Source organism: Tachypleus tridentatus, chromosome 11, assembly GCF_004210375.1.
Source record: "Tachypleus tridentatus isolate NWPU-2018 chromosome 11, ASM421037v1, whole genome shotgun sequence".
Classification (NCBI taxonomy): domain Eukaryota; kingdom Metazoa; phylum Arthropoda; class Merostomata; order Xiphosura; family Limulidae; genus Tachypleus; species Tachypleus tridentatus.
Genome location: NC_134835.1, coordinates 16,603,075 through 16,629,693, shown reverse-complemented (window position 1 = coordinate 16,629,693; position 26,619 = coordinate 16,603,075). Strand labels below are relative to the sequence as shown.

The following is a 26,619-nucleotide window of genomic DNA, read 5'->3' as shown; positions in this document are numbered from 1 at the left end:
TGTATAGGTCTCTGGTTAGGCCAAATTTAGAACGTTGTTTTCAGTCTTAGGCTCCTTAACTGAGAAAAGACATAGAATTGTTGTAAAGGTTATTAAAATAGTGCTTGAGATGGAGGGATTGTTATGTGAGGAAAGGCTGAAATCTTTGAAACTGTTTTCGTTTGGTAAAAGAAGAGTTAGGGAGGACATGACTGAGGTGTTGTTTGAAGATAACTGACAGTACTGATACCTCATCTTTGTCATACTTAACATTGATAGCAGTGAAACTAGGGGACACAAATATAAATTTTGAAAGGGTAGGAGTCATCTTCAACTAAAACAGTTTTAATTTTCAAATATACTGTTGGCGTGACTGTGCTGTGTGTCGCCTGTGAGGAAATCTTATACATTGGATAGGTGAAGTGAAGAAAACCTATACACTGGATAGGTGGCGACTATTTATAATACCCAATGATACTTATTGACCAATGTAAAGGTTTATCTGGATCTCTCATAAACTTAGACTTTAAAATTAAACAATTTTCAGACTACAAAGTTTGTAAGAGAAAGCTTAATAAGGATATAGCTTTAAAACGATTTTTTAACATTTACTTATTAAAAGTTTTGGTTTAGAAGATTGAACAGACGAGATGGATCAACAGGACCAAAACGTTATGTTGAGTTACCAGATGCAGTACATGCAGATTTCTCTGCAGTTAGAGTATTGAAATGGAAAACAATCTCATACACTACACGAAACGAATAAGGGAGGAGATGTCTTCTTTGGACAAGACAGTTTTGTGACGGAGCTTTTTACAGTGGAAAGTTCACTGTAGTGCTACGGTCTTGATACACAGTTACCAGTTAGAAAACGACCGCAGGTGGCGACATGGACTGTTACGACGTAGTAAAGCTCCAAAATCGTTTTTAATATAACGTACTTCTATATTTGATGAGATGCGGCTACAGTGCAGAGTATTTGATAAGTGATTGCAGTACAGAATTGGCAAATTTCACTGAATATCAGAAGTTGGAATACTAAAAAGAAACTGTTTTATTAAAGTAGCGCCATTTTTTGCTAAGCTTGTTGTATAGTTGTTGGTTTATCTTAATATTTTTATGAATATATTTTTATTATTATAAACCTCAAACACCAACATATTTTCAATTTTTGAGGTCAGAATTTAACCTTTTTTTTACGTACGTATACGTACTTTTTTCTCATCGGTGAAGTTGATTATTTTATAGACCTGTATATTTGAACACCCAAAGGAAAACATTTTTCTTCAGGATACGTCACACCAACAGGGAGAGAAACGTCACCTGTAGGAAATAAAGTGAGACATTTTTAGTCGACCATAAGCACGAAACGTTTTATAATATGTAAGAGTTCACAGTTTTTCCCTAAAGTTATATTTCTAAAATAATTTCTGTGAACTTTCAATCATACAGTGTATTGTTTTTATAAACAGAACTGTGAGAAATAGGTTCAATAAATTCAATGAAACGTTAAAATTCTCTACTTTCACACTCGACTAGATTTCAAAATATTCTTTGAAACATTTGAGGCAATTTTACAAGTGCTTCTGCGACAAGAAATTAAAGTTTTTCGTGAATATTCATGTATAAGACACATACATGCCAAGCAAAAACAAAACAAAACAAAAACATGCACATTGATGTACACTTTTTGGAAGTTTTCCGAGGACAGCTAACCAAATAAAGAAATGAAACAATAACTTAATGCACGCGTTATCAAGGTGAAGTCTAAGCTATAGTTAGTTAGTTATCACCATTAGATTCCATCTAGGAATATAGGGCCGCAATCGCTTGCGGATTCTTCAACAAGTATTTAAGTGAGTAGGTTGTTAACCCACTGCACCGAGCCGTCCCTAATTTAGCAGTGTAAGACTAGAGGGTAGTCATCACCACCCACCGCCAACTCTTGGGCTACTCTTTTGCCAACGAACAGTGAGATTGACCGTGACATTACAACGCTCCCACGGCTGGGAGGGCGAGCATGTTTGGCGCGACGCGGGCGCGAACCCGCGACCCTCGGATTACGTGTCGCACGCCTTACGCGCTTGGCCATGCCAGGCCCTAAGCTGTAGTAGAAGAGATCAAAACCAGTGATCTGTCTTACTGACCAATTAATTAAACAGACACGACCGTAGCAGTGAGAAAGGCTACAGGAAGTTTAGATAATCTTCATTAACTAAAGTAAGCCACATTAAAAGTGACAGGAGAACTTTGATCAGAAGGAAAACGCGGAGTGATACACGTTAAAAGGCTGCCGTCTAACTATCACTAATCGTCGTTAAGATACTCCGTATTTCTAATAATTGTTAATATTGTTTTTAGTCACTAGCTCTATTATGTTGTTTATACTGTATTGTTTAATATTCGTAGTTCTATCTCGCGTTACATTCTATTTTGTTTCGTTTCAAAATATTTCATTAACCGACAGGATTTTTTTCTGGCCTAGTAAGGAGCGTTTGGTCGAAACATTGCTAAGTTAATATATTATTACTTTAGTTCTTAAATGTCCTCGTAGAAATAATAACGTTTGAAGTTAATTCACTGAAGTTGAACGGCCTGTAATGTTCGAAATGCGTAATCGTCCTATTCCGCAGTTTTCTGTTCAGTTGGCGTTAATCACAATTGTAACTACCGAGAACCGTGGCACACTGACTGTTATTCAATAATAATAATGTTATTTGTCTTTCAGCGCGTTGACTTTTATATACCAATCACACTAGACTATAAAACATTCACCAAAAATTCGCTTGGTGACAATACTCTCAATCAGTAGTATTACATATACACCGAGTACATTGTTGATTTTTACTCAAGAATATTCTACAAATCTCGAGTCAATAATATACGTCATATGCAGAAAAGAAAACCACTGAATGAAGCACACATATTAAAATAAACAAATAAAGGTATATCCGTAACAACGGACTAACCCATGGAATAAAAAATGGTAAGTGAATGGGTTTAACTACATTTACTGAAACAGTCTGCGAACAGCAGGCTATCTGAGCTGTTACCGTCTCATAAATCTAACTTCAAATTTTAGGCTTATAAACCATGAATCTCCTTGCTGTAGAGTAAAATAGAAACCTACCTTGTGGACAAACAGACAATGCCACTAGAAGATCTATTTCAGCAATAAATTCGATGTAGTCACCTTTGTTCGCTGGTGTTCCTTTCACAAAGTACTGAACAGTATCCTTAGTGACGAAAATATTTTGATTAGAGCTGAAATTATAGAATTTATAGTAAAAGTGATCGAAGTATTTGTTATTTTATGTGTTGAGTGAACGTTTCTATTCTCTATAGGTAAGCGTTCTTACAATCAAATAATTACACATAAAAGTGTACTTTTCTTCCTTGAAGAAGTAATTAGTTCAGCTATAAGTAGATTAAAGCTTTTACATAAAATGGTGATATAGTTAAAGTGTAGGTGTGGTTATCTGAAGATATGAAGTATTTCATATAGTATTTAAAATAATTGCAATACTTTAAGTTTCTGAATATTAATCAGTTTATTTAAGCCTTTTACTGCCAAATCAGTACATGAAAAGCCATTAACAATATTTATGATTCCACATATTTCGAAAGAAATAATTTAAAAAATGAACAATTATTGTTTACAATCCAAAATGATTAGCAGTGTTGATAAGTTTTTAATTAACGACTTTCTTATGAAACACAGGATTGTGAATAACAGATTATAATATTGAATATAATTTGAAATTTTCTGTATTATTTCTGTACTTTGTTTTATTTAACAAGGTATATATAATATAGTAATGTGTTCATTGTGTCTTATATTTATTGTCATTTACCTTTGTCCATCCAGAACACATAAATATGTTAAAAACGTCATGTACATGTTCTTCTGTCAAACCAAATGGTTCAATTGCTTTTATCAAATTTTGATGACAGGTAACTTCGGGCCATTGTCCGGTGATCTTCTGGACAGTATAAGGGTCACATCTGGTACCTATATAAATAAACTATTAAGAAACTAATGGACATTTCAATCATGTCTGTTCACAAGACGTTTAATTTGATACGTTGACTGGTCACTTATCGAGAACATTCACCCAACATCTGATAATCATGAGAATTTGGGGCGGCATACCCCACAAAAAGTTGGAAACTGTTTTTAGTTTAACCAGTTCGTCAGGTATTACATGCAGTATCATAAAATTACCTTCCCCCTTTATAGAATGCACTATGAATATTTTTCTGTGGTACACCTGTACCCCTTTTAAAAGATTCTTACATGTTTAGAAAAAATATATTTACGTTTAAAACACACACATTCATCCGCGAGACACACAAACTCTGCACGTGCAGACTGTTACACAATCGAAGGGCTCTTCAAGGAACTTATTTTCAAACCTAGCAGAAAGTCCGTTAATCACTAGCAGTTTTGTGTGTGTGTGGCAGATATGTACTCTTATAATTACATTAATGAGACATATATTTAAATTAATCAGTAAGTCAAAATAACGGTTGTTAATAACACTGCACAACAAAGGTTTTGCTTCTTGAACACTGTTGGGTGTTCCTTAAAGATTTTTGGCTGCTGATCATGAAAATCACATCCAAATTTGCCCATCACATACCGTCTCATCGAAATCTTCCGTTTTGCTACAATGGAAAAACGATATCAGGGCAACTGGAATCCGTCAACGCTTGCTGACTACTGTCGGACACTGCAACGTGATGCACCGGACATTGAATACAAACGAAAATCAGGAGCAAAACACTTTAAATTATGTTGAACTTAATAGTGTGTTAGAAACATAAACGCAATTAAATACGTTATTGCTGGTAAACAGTTAACTGTCTATTTCTCAGAGTTCCTACGTGATGAAGCAAAACCAAAACTATATTTGTGCCTACCCACCAGGTACCTGTCACAATCAGCAAAAACTTTTCAGGAAGCAAAACATTTGTTGTGCAGTGTAATTACTTCCATTTACATGGGCATCAGCTATCATACGCCTTTGAAAGCTATAGAGCAGTGGTGCACAAAGCCCGGCCTGCGGGTCAAATCCGGCCCGCGATGAGTCGACGAGTGGTCCGCGATGTCCAACGGGAAACTCAAACATAAAGAGTTCGCGCCTGTTCGAAGATTAAGCGCTATAAAAGAATATGCATTAGATTAGATACTGGATGGTTTCATATTTGTGTCCAGCAATAAAGAAAATTTAATAAGAAAATCTCGTTAATGCATAGGCATTTAATCATTGGTGCAATGACATAATATTTCCGCAATTATGAAATCTCACGCGTTCCAATTGTTCTTCGAGATTTACTTACGAGCCCTATTTTAATATTATTTCTTAACAAAAATGGCAGCTAATCGTAAAAGAAACGTTGACGACGAAGTTCGATAGTTTCATGATGATTGAACTGCGCAACACTGTTTTGTTCAACAACAGAGAACGTGATTTGTCTGCTGTGTCATTCGACAGTAGCAGTGGCGAAGATATCCAATATAAATAATCATTATGAGTCGAAGCATAAAGATTTCCACAACGTTGTCGGTGATGAACGAACAGCTCGAATTGGATCTCTGCGGCGGTCGCTGAATCACCAGCAGAACGTTTTCTCAAAGCAGTCAGCAGATTTAGGTGCAGCATGTGAGGTCAGTTACGATATTTCGTTGATGATAGCAAAATCTGGCTGACCGTACACTGATGGTGATTTTGTCAAGCAATGTATGATTACTGCATCGGAAAAGTTGTGTCTGGAAGCAGTTCGCAAGCTACAGAAGGTGGCTTTGAATCGTATGACAGTTCAATGAAGAATTTCACACCTCTCAGCAGATGTGACAAGGCAGCTTACAAATAAAGCAGCCAACTTTGTCTACTTTTCTTTGGCAGCAGACGAGTCGACTGACATCAGTTCAACAGCACAGCTACTAGTTTTTGTTCGTGGTGTGTCGTCATCGTTTGATATATCAGAGGAACTAATCAGCATGGATTCCATGAAGGGTCAGGCAACTGGGTCTACTCTATTCAAGGAAGAGAGTACGACTGTGTAGTAGTGTTTCATTGGATTTCACGAAACTGGTAAGTGTGACAACTTATAGAGCACCAGCCATGATCTAAGAAAATAGCAGGCTGGTAGCACTGTTAATAAAGCATCGAAGAAAGCAGAACAGACAGTTGGTGAAGTTGCACCAACAGAACCTGTGCAATAAAGAACTTGGTTTTCAGGCACTGATGGCATTAGTGATGAAAACCATTAATTTCAGCAAATCACGAGGGCTCAATCACCGTCAGTTTCGAAGTCTTCTTGAAAAAATTGATTCAGACTGTGGTGACCTTGTGTATCACTCTGAAGTCCGCTGGCTGAGTTCAGGGAAGATGCTCAGAAGATTCTGGGAGCTGATTGATGAAGTGATAGAATTCCTTAGAAGCAAGAACAAGTGTCAGATTTCCATGGCTGATCCAGCATGGCAAGCTGATTTTATCTTTCTGGTCGACATGACACAACACTTGAATGATCTGAATTTGAAGTTGCAAGGCAAAAATCAGCTTGTCTGTCAGCTTGCAAATCAAGTGTCAGCTTTCAGGACAAAGTTGCAGTTGTTCTGGCAGCAAGCAGCATCAGGTAACTTCGTGCACTTTCCCACTTTTCAGTCACAGCTACAGAAGAATCAGGACATTGACACACAAGTTTATGTTGGGAAGCTAGATACCTTGATTCAATCCTTCAACTCACGGTTTCATGACTTTGACCAATGCAGATTGTTGATAAAACTTTTTGCTGATCCGTTCATTGTGTCAGTGGGTGACTTGCCAGCAGAATATCAGCTCGAACTTACTGATCTCCAGGCAGCTGATGAACTGCGTGCTATTTACCGAGAAAACAGTTTGCTTGACTTCTACAAAACGTTGCCTGATACATTTGCTAATCTGAAAGAGAATGCACTTGTCCACACCAGCATCTTTGGTAGCACGTACTGCTGCACACAGGCTTTCATATGCGAGAAAGCAGTCTTGCGTCTTTCAACGTCAATCATCAAGCCGGACATTTCTAAGCTCGTAGATGACATGCATCATCATCCATCGCACTGGCTTTGTGACAGTTGATGTATCATAACATTTCTTAGAATAATGTGCAAACTCTTTGATGTAATCGTTATTTGTGTGTTCTTAAATGTGACGTCCATCTTGTGTGAAACAACTGTGGGATGATTTTAATCTTCACTTTTTTGTGGCCCCCAACGGTTACGATAAGTCTGTTTGTGGCCCCTGACTCAAAAAGTTTGTGCACCACTGTTATAGAGCTTACTGTTCTTACCTTGCAACGATCACATGAAATAGCGTATAATCATGTACAAATCAATGAAGTGCCAACTAAATGTTTGTGTTTAGGAGATATTTATAAAGAGCTAATTAATATACAATGAACTGTTGTATCCGTACAACCTTGTAATACATATTGTATTTCATTTCTTTAAAGATTTACTAAGACATAAAGACATTTTTGGTAGATTGTTGATGGATCTGTCGTATTGATATTATAAAGATACTTTAAATTTTTACCACTTATATGCCACTGTTATTACTTTGTAACTTGCACTTAACATCATTACAAAACTGTTGTCTCACGATTTCTAAAGAATTATTATGATATATAAGTGTTAGAAATAATTATGGAAACATTGAGGACAACGTTATATAAACCACAAATCTTACGAGAATATTACCTCTCTTATAGTGTGAAAATGAGTAGAATCAATTTTTCATAGTTTAAAATCTAACTGGTTTTTCATTTTACCAATATGCTCACAAAGTTCCATTGTTATATACTTATTTATTAACCCTTCAAATATTCATATTCAGAATGGATGAAAGTCAAAAGATATTATTTAATTTTCCCACTGTAATACCTTTTGACTGACGAATAACACTACTCATTGACTATTTGCAGTGATAAAAAAATACTAAAATAACTGAAGAGAAACTTTTATGCAGTGATAAGATTCAAACTATTATATCACGATAGTCTAAATCTGTTACAGTTCTGTACACCGAAAATATGTTGATTTGTGAATATCTTCTCGTGATAAAACATTCCTTTCAAGAAAAGTACTAACCCATTACGTCATGAATACCAGCACCATCTTCGTCTGTTCCGTACTGTACGGTATCTGCTACAATAGTCGCCATAGGACGTAAGTACGGTAAGTTACTCCAGAGTCTGTCGTACGTTGTTATGTGTCCCGAGTGGATTTGTCGAGTTTTCCCTTCGAATTAAGAGATATAATTACAGGTACAATTCGTCAGCAATGGTTCTACGAAACGTCTACTCATTTTGATCTTATAATAGGTTTGTGAAGTAAATTTTAAAACTAGTAAAGAAACGGTAATCCCGAAGTCCATCATTTAAATTTTCTCGAAACATTGCAACAGTTAATTTTGAAACATTAATATTTAATATAACTTGAAACTTTGGACCTTTTAAGTACATCTCATGTTTAATTTTACACGTAAGCTTTAAAATTACTTTAATCGCATACAAATAGGATTTCAAACAAACTTTGGGTTGCCACAGGAAAAGCTTAGCTAGATAAGACAAATAACTTAATCAAAAGTGTAGACTGAACTGGACCTCTCTTGGTCTTGGACTTTAAGATTAACACTCCTACGAAAAGTGGAGCCTAATAGGCCCCAGAGCAACTTGAAAGGTTATTAATATTAGGCTAATAATTTTGTATTTAAATGAAATTGCCATTTAAATCCATTAATGAATGGATTAACGAGATTCCCACTGTCACTATCTACTATCTAGCGAAACCACAGCCAGGGGAACGGGCTTGGAGAAATCAGGACTAGAAACGTCTTTTCGTAGGAGTGTTTAAACGATTTTTGGAACACTAAGTTTATTTATTATACTTGATACAATATTCTCCCCCCTCTGGTTTAAAGTTTGTGACTTACTAAACACGAGTGAAATGATAGAGACATTAAAGGCGTTTTCACCACATTTGTTAGGCCTAACGATGTTATTTTAAGATAGTGAAATTTAAACCCACCACTATAGAAGAATTCTTTAGGGTTCGCCAAGTTCCATAAGTTGACGTCACCAACCTAGTCAAGATATAATATACATACAAGATAAGTATTCAATATAACGTTATCGAAATATCTTCAAAATACAGGAAAATGAACACCTAAGTTCAACGAATGTTATAACTTTTTGATTCTTGTGAATTTCGCACAAAGCTACACGAGGGCTGTCTACGCTAACCGTCCCTAATTTAGCAGTGTAAGACAAGAGGGAAAGCAGCTAATCCGCCAGTTCTTGGGTTACTCTTTTACTAACGAATAGTGAGATTGACTGTACCTTTATAACGTCCTTTCGGGCGAGCATGTTGGGTGTGATGGGGATTTAAACGCGCAACCCTCGGATTAAGAGTCAAGTGCCTTTACCACTTGGCCATGGCGGGCCGTTTTCACAACAATAAATATGCGTAAAAATAATACTGATAAACTAAATGTACGAATCAGTATAGAAATTGATACGTAACGTATTTGAGGTGGTTATGTTTATTTTATGAAAACATTTTAAGGTCCTTGTATTAGCACAATACATCACTAACACACACCATAAACATCTTTTAGGAGTGCTTCTGGGGAAAAGAGTATTGTTATTTAAAATTAACTAAATATTTTGCCGAACTGACCTGTTGCTTCAATCTATTGACCAATGGGTAAAGCACTAACAGCTTATGTTATCATAACTAGCGACTGTTGGATCGCAGGCTGTTAATTTGTACTGAATGTGCTGCAGACTGCAGTGGTTTCAGTTTATATACAGACAACAACCATGAATGTAGTATACAGTACATCTTAAGTTTATAATACATCTTAAGTATATAGTACATCTTAAGTTTATAATACATCTTAAGTATATAGTACATCTTAAGTTTATAGTACATCTTAAGTATATACAGTACATCGTAAGTATACAGTACATCATAAGTTTATAGTACATCTTAAATATATAGTACATCTTAAGTATACAGTACGTCTTAAATATATATTACATCTTAAGTATATAGTGCGTCTTAAGTATATAGTACATCCTAAGTTTATAGTACGTCTTAAGTATACAGTACATCTTAAGTATATAGTACATCTTAAGTATACAGTGCATCTTAAATATATAGTACATCTTAAGTATACAGTGCATCTTAAGTATACAGTGCATCTTAAGTATATAGTACATCTTAGGAATATAGTGCATCTTAAGTATACAGTACATCTTAAGTATATAGTACGTCGTAAGTATACAGTACATCTTAAGTATACAGTACATCTTAAGTATATAGTACATCTTAAGTTTATAATACATCTTAAGTATATAGTACATCTTAAGTTTATAGTACATCTTAAGTATATACAGTACATCGTAAGTATACAGTACATCATAAGTTTATAGTACATCTTAAATATATAGTACATCTTAAGTATACAGTACGTCTTAAATATATATTACATCTTAAGTATATAGTGCGTCTTAAGTATATAGTACATCTTAAGTTTATAGTACGTCTTAAGTATACAGTACATCTTAAGTATATAGTACATCTTAAGTATACAGTGCATCTTAAATATATAGTACATCTTAAGTATACAGTGCATCTTAAGTATACAGTGCATCTTAAGTATACAGTACATCTTAAGTATATAGTACATCTTAGGAATATAGTGCATCTTAAGTATACAGTACATCTTAAGTATATAGTACGTCGTAAGTATACAGCACATCTTAAGTATACAGTACATCTTAAGTATATAGTACATCTTAGGAATATAGTGCATCTTAATATACAGTACATCTTAAGTATATAGTACGTCGTAAGTATACAGTACATCTTAAGTATACAGTACATCTTAAGATTATAGTACATCTTAAGTATATAGTACATCTTAAGTATACAGTACATCTTAAGTTTATAGTACATCTTAAGTATACAGTACATCTTAAGTATATAGTACATCTTAAGTTTATAGTACATCTTAAGTATACAGTGCATCTTAAATATATAGTACATCTTAAGTATACAGTGCATCTTAAGTATGTAGTACATCTTAAGTATACAGTACATCTTAAGTATATAGTGCATCTTAGGAATATAGTGCATCTTAAGTATACAGTCATCTAAGTATACAGTATACAGTACATCTTAAGTATATAGTACGTCGTAAGTATACAGTACATCTTAAGTATACAGTACATCTTAAGTTTATAGTACATCTTAAGTTTATAGTATATCTTAAGTATACAGTACATCTTAAGTATACAGTACATGTTAAATATATAGTACATCTTAAGTATATAGTGCGTCTTAAGTATATAGTACATCTTAAGTATACAGTACGTCTTAAATATATATTACATCTTAAGTATATAGTGCGTCTTAAGTCTATAGTACATCTTAAGTTTATAGTACGTCTTAAGTATACAGTACATCTTAAGTATATAGTACATCTTAAGTATATATAGTACATCTTAAGTATACAGTACATCTTAAGTTTATAGTACATCTTAAGTATACAGCACATCTTAAGTATATAGTACATCTTAAGTTTATAGTACATCTTAAGTTTATAGTACATCTTAAGTATATAGTACATCTTAAGTTTATAGTACATCTTAAGTATACAGTACATCTTAAGTATATAGTACATCTTAAGTATATAGTGCGTCTTAAGTATACAGTACATCTTAAGTTTATAGTACATCTTAAGTATACAGTACATCTTAAGTATACAGTACATCGTAAGTATACAGTGCATCTTAAGTATACAGTACATCTTAAGATTATAGTACATCTTAAGTATATAGGACATCTTAAGTATATACTACATCTTAAGTATACAGTACACCTGAAGTATACAGTACATCTTAAGTATATAGTGCATCTTAAGTATACAGTACATCTTAAGTTTATAGTACATCTTAAGTATATAAAGTATATGTTTTTGCTCGAAATTGAAAAAAATGTAAAACTCCAGAGCAGTGGTAAGTTTTGGAAAACCGATGAAAGGTAGCACGTGTTATATAATATTTTTATCTTTGGTTACGTCAGGTTACCGTTACGTATGAAATAAGTAATTCTGAAAGAATAATGGTGTTAATATATTTAAATATGTAGTTTTTATTGATCTCCTTATTCGTGTTCGACTTTCATGCAAAGTTATTCGTTGGTAAAAAAGTAGCCCAAGAGTTGGCGGTGGGTGGTGATGACTAGGTGTCTTACACTGCTAAATTAGGGACGGCTAGGGCAGATAGCCTTCGAGTAGCTTTGCGCAAAATTCAAAACAAACAAAGCAAAGGACTAGTATAAAGCTAAGATATTAAGATCAGGTAAAAATTAATGTAACCAACACTCTAAATATGTCAAGTTTATGATATCATGAACAGTTAACTGTGTGTTATATGTTTTAATCCAATTGTACAGTAGTTGTAGTATGTTTGTCGTATCAGATGGTAATGTCTGTGTTATATGTTTTGACTGAGGTATACAACAGGTTTTCTTATCGTTGAAGCTATAATTTCGATTGATCATTAAGTGAATTCGATGTCATAATGCTGTTTTCTAATTGGCTAACGAGTATACTATAAAACTGAATGCTGCAATGCATGTAATTTTTGATGCGATAATAAGCAATTTAGAATTACACCTTGTAGAGCCGGATTCTTTACAGTAGGTGTCCGTGGCTTGTTGGAGATAAATTTGAACAATAAATAAACAGCAATAATCCACTTGTTTTAACATAGTATATTAAAAACAAGTCAAAGGTATGCAAAAAAACAACAACAAAAACCGTTACACTATTGGTTATCACAGTTATATCAAGAGTTTTAAATAATTGCCTTTTTTTGTTCTCGTGTGTGTGAAACTCCATATAGGTATGTTCAATTTCTTTAGAAGACATTTGAAAAGACATTATTTTTTTCTATTTCTGTTGTTACAGTAAGCACCGTGAAACTCACTTTAGAAATCGCCCTTGACTATCACTTTCATTATATTATTTTCTGTAGCTTACACATTCATATACTGTATGGTTGAGGTCACGAATGTTCTACAAACTACGGAGTTATGATGTAACAATGTAATATTCTGAATGATGGATTGTTCTTTACTTTTATACTCATAAGTAGTTGTTGGTTTTGTTTTGTTTTTGAATTAAGCACAAAACTATACAATGGGCTATCTGTGCTCTGTTCACCACGGGTATCAAAACCCGGCTTTTAGCGTTGTAAGTCCGCAGACATACCGCTGAGCCACTAGGGGGCTCACATAAGTAGAACGATTTTTATAAAACTTAAGCACAAAGCGACAGAATGGACATTTTTTTTCTCTAACCACCATGTGTATCGAAACCCGGTTTCTAGCGTTGTAAGTCCGCATATATATCTCTATGCCACTGATAATAACACAATCATAATGGTACTTGTGGACATCTGTGGGTCACATCGTGTTTAAAAAGACTGATCTAATGATAAAAATCACAGACCTGAAAAATTAAACGTTTTATGTATTGACCAGAATAGTTGTATTGAGTGTATTATATTAAGGGTGAGGTTTCTACTTGCCTGGGGTCCTTCTGTGACTGTAATTCTACATAAGTCACCTGCTCTGAGTATCCAAGCTTTCCCACTTCTTTTCGGGACAACAAAGTCGTCGATTTTATTCTCTAAAGCGTCTGACCTCAGTTTCTCGTACACGACCCGCTCTACTTTACTCTCGTTGAAGGTTTTGTAACAGAGATGAAGACTTGTTTTCTCGAACGCCCTCTGTGTCATTCTGGATAATCAAGTTCACTCTGAAGAAGAAAGCAGATAATAACAGCGAGAAAATGTTTGTTTGTTTGTTTGTTTTAAATTTCGCCCAAAGCTACACGAGGGCTTTCTGCGCTAGCTGTCCCTAAGACTAGAGGGAAAGCAGCTAGTCATCATCACCCACCGCCAACTCTTGGGCTACTCTTTTACCAACGAATGGTGGGATTGATCGTCACATTATAACGCCTTCACGGCTGAAAGGGAAAGCATGTTTCGTGTGACAGGGATTTGAACCCGCGACCATTGAATTACGAAGCGAGTGCCTTAACCATCTGGCCGTGCCAGGCCAATTGCGAGAGAAGACGACTTTTTATCTCTAAAGTCTAATTGAAATGCGTCCAAATACTGTGTGCAGAGGAAACGTTTCTTTATTCCATCAAGTATTAGATACAACAGTAACAAGAAGATGTAAACATAACGCTAAGGTTGGTTAGATGTTAGGTTAATGAAAAATATGACTAACTCGTACAATGCACAATTAAACAACTGATAGCAATATTATTTAAATGATATACCTTTTTGGGATGCTCATTTCTACAAGCTTGGTTCATACACTGAGTGTTACTTTGCAAAGTGCCATCACTGATACTTCCAGTAAACTCGAATTTATATCGAAATGAAATAGACACTATAACCCGAGCGCTTTCGAAAGATGGACCTTTCTCCTTCAGCGATAAACTGGTAATGGTGGTGAACGAGTGTTATATATTTATGAGAGTTTAGTGACAAGCACAATGACAAAAACTTTAAACATATCTGAATAAATCACTTGTGAAACAAATTATTATTTATCTTATATAGTGTAATCACCAGTATGTAGGACATACAAACAACTCTTATCAATAACCATAACTCTTATGTTAACACTGATAAAGATTCACTCAGCACTTTAACCAACCTGGTCATTCTGTTGATTGTCTTACTGTCATTGGCATTGAAACAGGATTCGAAACTAAACCAGTTGAGAAATAAAAGAGGCTTATTGGATTGTTGTGTGTGTGTGTGTTTTCTTATAGCAAAGCCACATCATGCTATCTGCTGAACCCACCACGGGGAATTGAACCCTTAATTTTAGGGTTGAAAATCCGTAGACTTACCGCTGTACTAGCGGAGGGCAATATTGGATTGTTAATATAAACAGTGTTTAACTTTTAGTTTAGATCCAGGAATCAGTGATCTTCGTTTATTGGTTTAATCTCTGTCAAAAAAAAAAAAAAAATTTTTTTGATTAACTTTCCATAAAATACGAAAGCTAAATTTTCTATAATTTACTATTTGTTTACGATAATTTTATAAATTGATTAATATAACATTTTTCAAATCAGTCTCCAGGTGTCACCTTTATTTTACTTAAGCACCTACGTATAGTTTTAAATATACATATATTTAGCTATTATTAACACTTTTTCACATACACTCGCCATTGACTGAAAATAAGACGCTTACGTATAATATAGTACATAGAGAAATAAATATTTCCTTGAAAGCTAGATGGCCATCATTATGTCACTAAATTGTATCTCAGAAGGGCTGGTATGGGTATTAACACTTATTGATTAGGAGAGAACAACATTGCGACCTTTTCCTTACATATATCACTCATTCGATTACACTCCCCCCCCCTTCAATTTGTCCTTGAAGGAAAGAAGTCCACCGTTCGAATGAGCTCGGGTTTTATGGTTTGTATTTTTATCAAGAGTTCTTGAACTTATGTGCTCTTCTCACATCTTGAACTTACGTCGTATATTACTGGGAATGTGAGTAGAACTTACGTCGTATATTACTGGGAATGTGAGTAGACGTAGATCCTGAACTGATGTAAACAAGGTCGAACACATTAAAGCAAAGACAAGAACTCTTACACTTTTATGTTTAAGTATCGTGTTATGATTACCATTAAAACATGGATAAATTACAAGCAAATGTTCCCTTACTTCTGACGACAAAACAAGTAATAATTTGTAGAGCAATAGTGGATTTAATTAGTGACAAAGAACAAGGGAACATTGGTAACCAACAGTATGTAACCTCTTGTAAGTAAATTAAAAATATCCAAAGTATTTAGATGATTAACTGTCTCTTCTAATGCTAACCAGAAATTAAAAATTACTTATTCTATAATTAATTGAAAAGTCATTAACCTGTCACATATAATCTGAAATATAATTTATAATAAGCCTTTAAAATAATTGACGGTTAACCTGTATAATATTGTTCATAACCTGCTTATAAAATACAGTTCATAACGAACCTTGAGATAGAGTTTATATCCATACGACCGGCCCGGCATGGCTAGGTGTTTAAGGCGCTCGAGTGGTAATCTGAGGGTTGCGGGTTCGAATCCTCGTCGCAACAAACATGTTCGCTCTCTCAGCTGTAGGGGCGTTGTAATATTACTGTCAATTTCCTCAGATATTTTCTCGATCAATAACTAATCTATTTGCACCGAACATATGTATTGTAACGGATTTAATATTGTATACTTATTTTTAACATCTATGTTTCAGTTTAATATATGTTTAAAATGCATTTAACTTGTATCGCGAAAGTCCCGTCTATCTCTAAATTTGTAGAAGATTCTCGAGCATAAGAATCAACAATGTACAGTCTGTATATGTAATACTAGTGATTGCCAGTATCGCTGCCAACTGTACTTTTGAGAACGTCGCCTTACAGTTTATAAATCGCAAGATGCGGAGAGACAGTTTTATATATATATCCTTAATGACAAGAAACCCATTTGAAGTAAAAGTATGTTCTCCAGATGGCTGGTATGGGTATTAAAACTTTGATTAAAATAAAGTACAGAACAACGTTTCGATCTCCACAGGCTATCTTCAGCTCAAGAAAGAGAGTTTGAAACTTACCGTTGCCCGGTACATAAATACAGTTTTCTGTATTGTTTGTTTGCTGTAGTCGGCATACTATAAAACTCGGAAGCTATAATTGTAGTATGCGCTTATTAATCAGAAAACACAGACATTTGACCAGAAACGTTTATATATTTCAAACTTTACGAACCGTTTAAGCGAATTACTTTCGGACTTTAGTATTTCTACGAGGACATTAAATATGTTCTTCGCTAAAACTTTGTAAACTGCGTTAGGCCAACCAAGAACAGAGCTAACTAGCTTTGCCGTCAAGAGAACTTTACTTGTATATCAACAGAGAATTAATTCACGCTCAGGAAACCGTTGATAAAACATTCAGTTTTAGAAGAGATAGAAGATTCAGTATTATAAAACTCTTGTATATAAACCATTATTTTTAATAACTGTTGGCAATAACCGTTATTATAAATTGTAGTGTTGTTTCTTTATCAAAATGTATTTGTTTTAAGAAATAAAATTCTTTGTATCAATATTGTTGGCAAATGTCTAAAATTTAATTAATTTCTAAATTTGAATTACTAATTAACTCGATTTTAGGTTAATTGAAATTGTAATTAATCAGAATCTCGTTCAAGATAAATAAGGATATTAAAACGGGTACCTTGCTGATTGTATTACTGAATACAGGGTTAATCGTATTAAGTAATAAGGATATTAAAACGGGTACCTTGCTAATTGTATTACTGAATACAGGGTTAATCGTATTAAGTAATAAGGATATTAAAACGGGTACCTTGCTGATTGTATTACTGAATACAGGGTTAATTGTATTAAGTAATAAGGATATTAAAACGGGTATTTTGTTGATTGTTTTACTGAATACAGGGTTAATCGTATTAAGTAATAAGGATATTAAAACGGGTACCTTGCTGATTGTATTACTGAATACAGGGTTAATCGTATTAAGTAATAAGGATATTAAAACGGGTATTTTGTTGATTGTATTACTGAATACAGGGTTAATCGTATTAAGTAATAAGGATATTAAAACGGGTATTTTGTTGATTGTATTACTGAATACAGGGTTAATCGTATTAAGTAATAAGGATATTAAAACGGGTACCTTGCTAATTGTATTACTGAATACAGGGTTAATCGTATTAAGTAATATGGATATTAAAACGGGTATTTTGTTGATTGTATTACTGAATACAGGATTAATCGTATTAAGTAATAAGGATATTAAAACGGGTACCTTGCTAATTGTATTACTGAATACAGGGTTAATCGTATTAAGTTAATGACATGCACGGGGTAAGATGACAATACACGCTCCAACTTTGATGATTTATTTATTATGAATTTGAAAACTATTTAGGTTTCTTAGTAAAACATCACCCACTGCGTGGTTGTTTGTATGTTTTCTTATAACAAAGTCACATCGGACTGTCTGCTGTGCCCACCGAGGGGAATCGAAACACTTATTTTAACGTTGCAAATCCGTAGACTTACCACTGCCCTAACGAGGGACGCCTCGCCAAATCCATTCTTTAATATCTTATCAAATACACATAGAGTTGCTTGGAAGGTACTTAAAGTACTTAATTAAGAGATACACGGAGATTAATAACCACACTTAATGATTACTCTTATAAGGATATTCATACTTTTTATTTACTTTTGTAAAGCTTTAAATTTCTTTAAAATGTTAATACCATAAGTACGTAATATTTTATAGTAGGGATAGGCCAGAAGTGCAATATATACAATAGAAATTAAAATCTCAAACACAATTTAAACAACATGTAAATAAAACTTTATAAATACTTTACATACATTGCTGAGTAGTAAACAAATTCACTGTAAACTAAGAAACCAACCAAGCAATTACAATAATCGATAGATTAAAAAAAAGTTACAAAATCAGGGATTTATCAGTTTGGTTGACTGAAAGGTATCTTTCTCACATACTTTCATCTTATCTAAATCTAAATATACATGATTGAATTACACTATCTTGGCTAAAAGCGTTTTTATTATTTTACTTATAACCTTGGTAATAATGTATAACAACAATATACATTTTGCAACACCACTAAAGAGCTAACAATACATTAGTATCCATGTTCTCCGATTACGAACATTGTCTCTAAGATGTCAAGTAACCCTCATATGTGCGGGTGTACGATTGTTTTTGTTCTGCGTGATCAGCCTAAAGCTATAGCAGCTAGATATAAAAACGTGGTTTGTAACTTCTCTAGATCTAGGTTTTAACTACGATATAACTTTTGAAAGTGAAGATTCCAGTTCTCTACATCTGACTCGAGGGTCTTTGTTGGACAAAGCAATTCTATTTTAGCAGTCGTCGTCTAAGACGTTATTCTCCGATGTGAGGACGAACGCTACCCGAAGGTTGACACGACTTGTTCAAACACTCTGAACTTAACATAAGAAAGATAAGTTGTATAATTTACCTTTGAAGAGTTTTCAAACTAAATGTGACTTATTAACGTTTAAGGTTGTACTTGAAACAGTGGAATCATTAAAATATACCTTTAAAGGGTGGTAAATGAGAGAAAATGAGGGAATATTATGTTGTTAACCTTGAAAAGTCCCAACGATGAGAACATTAGATACAAGGTTAGAAACGGCATTTCCTGACTTTTTATTACTCCCATTCTACTTCCTGCATTTTAATTTTCTACTTCCTGTATTTTGATTTTCTACTTCCTGTATTTTGATTTTTCTACTTCCTGTATTTTGATTTTCTACTTCCTGTATTTTGATTTAAATATTTTTTTACAGTTGAATAAGGCCCAAATACTTTCAATTGTAGGCCCACTTCAAATAAATAGTGTAAAGTATAGGAAACGCGATAATTGCCCTAAACTAAAGTGTGTATGATAGGCGTGATTTTGTTACAGTTTATCTCTAGAATAAGCAACAACCGAGTAAAACACCAGTAAATGAGAATCTGGTAAGACAAACGAGGTTCTTAAATTTCGAATTGGAGATAACAAATAGAAATATACAAAACAAATAGAAATACACATAACAAATAGAAATACACATAACAAATAGAACTACATATAACAAATAGAAATATACATAACAAATAGAAATATACAAAACAAATAGAAATACACATAACAAATAGAAATACACATAACAAATAGAACTACACATAATAAATAGAAATACACAAAACAAATAGAAATACACATAACAAATAGAAATACACAAAACAAATAGAAATACACATAACAAATAGAAATACACAAAACAAATAGAAATACACATAACAAATAGAAATACACAAAACAAATAGAAATACACATAACAAATAGAAATACACAGATTCACACATAATCATTTTTGTTTGTTTTTTACTTACTTGCAAAGAAGCAGAAAAATATAAAATGTAAATACGAAGGCAATATGAGAGTGTGGTCTTGTGGAGACGTCTAATTTTAAGTTAAATGTTGCTTTATGGAACTGTTCTCCGATGTGACAACAGTAAGTCTACGGACTAACAGTGCGAAAATCCAGGGTTTTATTTTATGTGGAGAACACGTCAAATAGTAATATGTGACTTTTTCTAAAACAAACAAACCTTATGCAATTTGAAAGTACTAATGCATTATATATTGCTTTATGTAATTATTAACAACTGTAAAGTCGTAACCAAATTAAGATTATATTTAATTAAAGCAAAATTGAAAAATGAAATATCTAGTATTTTAATTGGACTAAGGATCTTTCACAAATAATAAATTAATCAGCCTCTGAGTAAAACTAAGTAAGTTGGATAAGAGTGGACAATAATACACTAATATATAATAAAACAATGAGTTAATATTTTCATTACTTTCATGTTTTAATATCGAAGTCACTTTGTACAGAGAGTAAAAGTGTCACATCTGATCAATAAATAATTATAATATAAAAATATAGGTGATGAAGCTAATCCTCTCTCTAATTAGATGATAACCGTTTCTCCTGCAGGACTGCCAGCATCTTGGATCAATAGAAGCTAATTAATTGAACACCATAATTAGCCAAACCAAAGAGGAAGTGGAAGACTTTATACTTGATAAATTTAAGAAAGATAAAAAAATCCGGTCACGAATATCACAACCTATAAATTTTTAGACTGAAAAAGAACAAAACGAATAAAAATATGTCTATAATATTAAGCATTATTCAAAGCATTCTAAATGATAGTTCGCAAAAATACTTCCTGCTCAAAACATTAAAGGAAGAAGTACATATTTCAGTTTATTTTTGTCGTAACTAAATTTGTGTATTAAAAACATATCCGTTCGTCTACAAGTGTATTTTTTTAAGCTTGCAAGTGAAGTTTCAAGCAACTCAAACGAAACTCGCCTCACTCAAGGAGAACACAACTCAAGGTATCCTATATAAGGCACTCTATTACTCAAGGTGCCCTACATAAGGCTGTTACGTGAAACTATGTATTCTTCATTAATTATCGAAACAAACACCAACATGGATCTTTTGCTGCTCGTTTCATCTTGTGTACCCAAGCAGTCAGGCGCCATCTGACAGAGAACGAGGTGGTCAGAGTAGTCCGAATGCTGAAGGATGGTCAGACCCAAAGGATGGTGGCTCAGCGCGTCGGTGTGTCACCAAGCGTCATCAGTCGACTTTGGTGACGCTACTAGGAGACGAACTCTTATGGCAGAAGACCAGGTCAAGGCCGTCATCGCTGCACAACAGCCTGAGAAGACCACTACATCGTGACTACCGCTCTGCGGGACAGGTTAGCTACGGCTTGGTCACTACAAAACGACCTTCAGCATTCCACTGGAACCCAGTGTCGACCCAAACAGTTAGCAATCATCTGCACGAAGGACGCTTTAGGGCCAGACGGCCTGCAAGAGGCGTTATTCTGACAGCGCGACACCGTGCAGCCAGATTGGAGTTTGCTCGTCAGCACCTGGACTGGGAACTTCGTCAATGGGCTACCGTGCCGTGGACAGACGAGAACAGGTCCACTGTCTCGTGGTGACGGACGTGAGAGTGTGTGGAAACACCGAGGAGAGCGATTTTCCGCCTGTAACATTATGGAAGTCGATGCCAATGAAGAAGCTTCTGTAATGGTCTGGGCAGACACATGCTTGGGTGGCCACACGGACTAACTCATACTCTACAGGCGTGCTCTGAACGCACGACGATATAGAGACAACATTCTGTAACTCATTGCGAAGCCTTTTGCTGGTGCTGTCGGCAATGGGTTCATCCTCATGCAGGTTAACCCGCGAGCCAACGTCGCCAGACTGTGTATGGACTTCCTTGACGAGTAAGAAATAAAGACTTTTGAGTGACCCGCCAGATCTCCAGGTTGAAATTTGATTGAATATTGTTGGTATATGTTGTCGAGGCGTGTTAGTGAACTCCATCACCCTCCTCAGAATGTACAGGAACTCCGACAAGCCCTGGTGGATGAGTGGACTGCCATACCCCCAGATAACATCGATAGACTGATTCTAAGTGTGCCAAGTCGGTATCAGCAGTGTGTCACAGCCTGTGGAGGTCACACTAGATGTTGAATGTTTCAAACGTTTCTTCAATAAACGCATGTAAACTGTTTAAAGTATTGTTTCATATGTAATATCAGTTTGGTGATATTGGTATTTTTTAAAAAATATTTCTCCATGTTTTACCGTTCATCACACATCAAAAAATGTGGAACTGAAATGAGACAAATTACGTAAAAATATAAAAATATTATCACATTTGGAACACTGAGATAAATTACATAATAAAACGTATTTGTTCCTTTAATTTATTTGAGCAGTTTATAATCAGAAAATTAATTAAACAAATAAATGATTAAAATGTCTTGGAGAAGTTACAACGCTTTAAGTTCCTTTTTTCTCTTAAAACAGTTACATTAATATAAGAGTTGAGCAATTAATTAATGGGCCAGATGGTTAAGGCGCTCAACTAGTAATCCAAAGGTCACGGGTTCGAATCCCCGTCACACCAAACGTGCTCGCCCTTTTAGCTGTGAGAGCGTTAAAATGTGACGGTCAATCCAACTATTCGTTGGTAAAAGAGTACCTCAGGAGTTGGCGGTGGGTGGTGATAACTAGCTTCCTTCCTTCTAGTCTTACACTGATAAATTAGGGACGGCTAGTGCAGATAACCCTCGAGTAGCTTTGCGCGAAATTCAGAACACACCAATTAATAAATATCGAACTATATATCTCATAATATCAACCACGTATTTTAGTGTTTCTTCGCAAAAATATGTTTCACATTTACGTGAAGTGTATGTGTTATTTATATAATATCGGCTTTATACCATACAAAGTTCATTTCCATATTCTTATCAACAGTGATGTTACAAAGTTAAAAGGATGAATTTAACTTGTTCCATCCGTTATTTTCATTTTTTAAATTTAATAAGATATTATGACTCAGCAGAGAATACAGAAGTATTTACGAAGATAAAATGATTTTTGTAGACTTAGTGAGAACAATTTTTCTCTCAAAGTTGGCTTCTGCTCTAATGATATTTTACTGAGAACACATTCATCTTATTTATGAAAAACTACAACAAACAAACCCTTTTTACTAGTAATTTCAAACCCCGCACAAATATCAGAAGCGACGGTTGACCTGCAAGATCAAGATTTTAAAATGTTTTTAATATTAAGAGTGCAGTATGTTTGGATTTCAGAACTTTGAAATTTCCAACCGTACTAAAAATGCTCCATGGATGGAGCGAGTGACAATTTTCCATAATTTATTTCCGTTTACTCAAATCTGACAAGGAGACAGATACTTTACCCACTTAGTAGACTGGTTTTACTGGTTAAGTCGGAGCTCGCTGGAAAAACATCATAAATATGTACGTTAAGTGCTCTATTAAGATATTTCTTAGACAAATGCAACAGTATAGTCCTCAACATTAGCGTATATTTCTGTTTAACGGCAGCAGCAATTTCGTTATTAGTCTTATAACGCAGATAGCCCCTCTGTAGCTTTCCGTGAAATTCAAAACAAACAATTAGTCTTATAATTCTATTTTGCTGAACACTCATACTCAGTGAAAGTTCAAATTTATTCTCTATACTATCAAATAACAATAAACATATTTATCAACTGTTTTAATATTTATTTTGCTAGTTTAAAAATAATACTTAGATATTTCTTCTCATAGCTAGCCCTAAAACAAATTAATTGTTTCTTCATCCAAACTTTGCAGAAGTTTCTAAGGTGACTTGCTTTTTTATAATTAGATTTTTAAACAATCTATGTTTTATATTATCTAGATGTTTAACAGCAATTCCCTTTTCACTTTAATGGATTCTTTAATCTCATTTGTAAGAATCCAATTATCCTTTCTTCTTTTATTTAAGGCCTGGCATGGCCTAGCGCGTTAAGGCGTGCGCTTCGTAATCTGAGGGTCGCGGGTTTGCGCCCGAGTCGCGCCAAACATGCTCGCCCTCCCAGCCGTGGGGGCGTTATAATGTGACGGTCAATCCCACTTTTCGTTGGTAAAAGAGTAGCCCAAGAGTTGGCGGTGGGTGGTGATGACTAGCTGCCTTCCATCTAGTCTTACACTGCTAAATTAGGGACGGCTAGCACAGATAGCCCTCGAGTAGCTTTGTGCGAAATTCCAAAAAACATACAAAAATCTTTTATTTAAAAAATATGCACGCCTACAGTAGTTTCAATAACGTCTATTATATTGCTGTAATACATTTTCATTATAAAGTTATTAGGCCTAGTACATGAAAAAGTTCAATAAATATGACTCAGTTAAAAATTTTATTATATTCAAACTTGGCTTTAAAAAAGTGAAACTTTTCATGAATATAGTAGCTTAAACATTTTGTTTTAGCGCAATGTTTTAGTGCATGTATAGTGCAGTTGTAACAGAAGGTCGTCTTTGTGTAGTTGTTGGTATGCTGATTAATAACTGGATATGTACATGTGAGCGAATATCATTACTATATAATTAAGGTCACATATACAGACGGGAGGAAAAACAGAGGGTGTCAAAGAACTAAATATATCGACAGCTTCAATAACTATGTCACCAAGAACTCAATAAGCAAGTTGATAAGGAGGATTGACAACAGAGAAGTCTGGCATGCCATGGTCGTCGATGTCTGCCGCAGATTTGACACATGAAGAAGAAGATACAGACGGCGCTGAAAACGACACCCTTACGAAAGGCCGCCATTACTAAAGATGCTTCTAATGAAGTCCGTCTGAGATATCTCGGCAAGATGGAGATGATGAGAACGACTTTCTTAGATTTTAAATCTGTGTTTGTGATGACTCTGGTGTTGTTGAATACGCGGAGAATTTGTTGTAAAAGGAATGTTTTGTGAACTTTTGCTACAGTGTGTATGTATACCTACAGAGGTGTTTTATATGCTATTGTATGATTTTAAGTTTACGTTTATGGGTTTTAATTATAATAATTATAAATTTCTTGTAATTTATACATACATATAAATACATAGTTTGTTATCTTAAATTAAATACAAGCCAAAACAAAAAATGCTGCATCAACTGAAAAGATCCCAGGCTAGAAACTATAATGTGGGATTATAAAATGTACTCTAGATTTTGACATAGCGGTGGGGGTACACCACCTATCAGTCTTAAACTCCATTCGCCAGTCTTACATAAAAAATAAAGAACAGCAATAGATATATAATTAAAAATAGAAAGTAGGAGAGCGAGATGTGGGTGCTCAAACTCATAACGTCCCACATCTATATCACCCTTCACTGCCTGCAGACTGTTGTGGGAAGGTGACTGATCTCCCAAGTAAAGAATGAATTGAAATAAAAACATAAAGAAACAAGTTACTACCATTGGGTGTTAGTAAGTTGAAAATTTCTCTCTCGATGCTAGCATTCCGGCCCCTAGTGTGGTAGAAAGGCACTAATTGATAGCACAGCAAGCGAACTGAAGCATCCCATCCAGCTAAGGCCCGGCATGGCCAGGTGGTTCAGGCACTCTACTCGTAATCCGAGGGTCGCAGGTTTGAATTCCCCTCACACCATACATGCTCGCCCTTTCAATCGTGGGGGCGTTATAATGTGACGTTCAACCTCACTGTTCGTGAAGTGTAGCCAAAGAGTTGGTGGTGGGGGACAGATGACTAGCTGCACTTCCTCTAACTAAATTACACTGCTAAATTAGGGAAGGCTGACACAGATAGCCCTCGTGTAGCTTTGCGCGAAATTCAGAATGAACCCATCTAGCTGTCCAAACTCGTGTAGTTACCAACACTAACCAGTCATCAAGTCTGCTGTAACTATCATGCTCTAAAGTGAGTCTAAACAAGCCACTTTATGCAGCAAATCCGCATAAAGTAGTGCCAAGTTGTTAAATGACCTTATTCTTAACTAAAATAGTTATTAAAACTGTAAAGTAGATTTCTCTAATTTTTATTTCTTTTCATTTATTTAATATGTTCTTGTATTTTCTACAGAATAATTTAAAATTTTTATTTGAAGTTTTCTTATTACATCCATTGACTATTAATTTTTGTATCAGTATTTCAACGCTCTGTTATTTTTGGAGTAAGTGCTTCCATCTATTCGTTTATAAGAGAACTAAATAACAATGCGATATTAATTATTAATCATTTTATTTGCTTCTATACGTGGGATTTTTAACAGAAATATATGCTTGATTCTCTGTAGAAGAATGTAATATAATATATGGTGTATATATCCGTATTTAATAGAATAATAAAATATAATATATGGTGTATATATCTATATTTAATACCATGTTTATACCTCTTCATTATGGTTTCCTTCAGTGACAAAGGTCAGAAAATGAGACAATTCAAGCAACAGTTGGATTGAAACTTTTCTCTGAAAAATACTGAATGCTTTTTGATGAGAAACTCACT

The 26,619-nt window shown here is 34.4% G+C and overlaps 1 protein-coding gene across 5 annotated transcripts; it reads right to left on the bottom strand.

Annotated features, from left to right (window-relative positions):
• Positions 1-492: 492 nt before the first annotated feature.
• Positions 493-26,059, bottom strand: LOC143231701 (uncharacterized). Of its 5 annotated transcripts, none has more exons than XM_076466296.1 (7): positions 25,993-26,059; positions 13,627-13,856; positions 9,053-9,107; positions 8,114-8,263; positions 3,834-3,991; positions 3,110-3,215; positions 493-1,302 (listed from the first exon to the last, which is right to left on the bottom strand). In XM_076466296.1, the coding sequence occupies exons 2-7, from the start codon at positions 13,834-13,836 to the stop codon at positions 1,217-1,219; spliced, it is 765 nt and encodes a 254-aa protein (XP_076322411.1). In that variant the 5' UTR covers positions 13,837-13,856; positions 25,993-26,059; the 3' UTR covers positions 493-1,216. The 5 variants fall into 5 exon arrangements, with proteins under 5 accessions (XP_076322411.1, XP_076322410.1, XP_076322409.1 ...); XM_076466295.1 differs by lacking the exon at positions 25,993-26,059 and adding an exon at positions 25,566-25,976; XM_076466294.1 differs by lacking the exon at positions 25,993-26,059 and adding an exon at positions 14,388-15,239.
• Between the last annotated feature and the right edge of the window lie 560 nt (positions 26,060-26,619).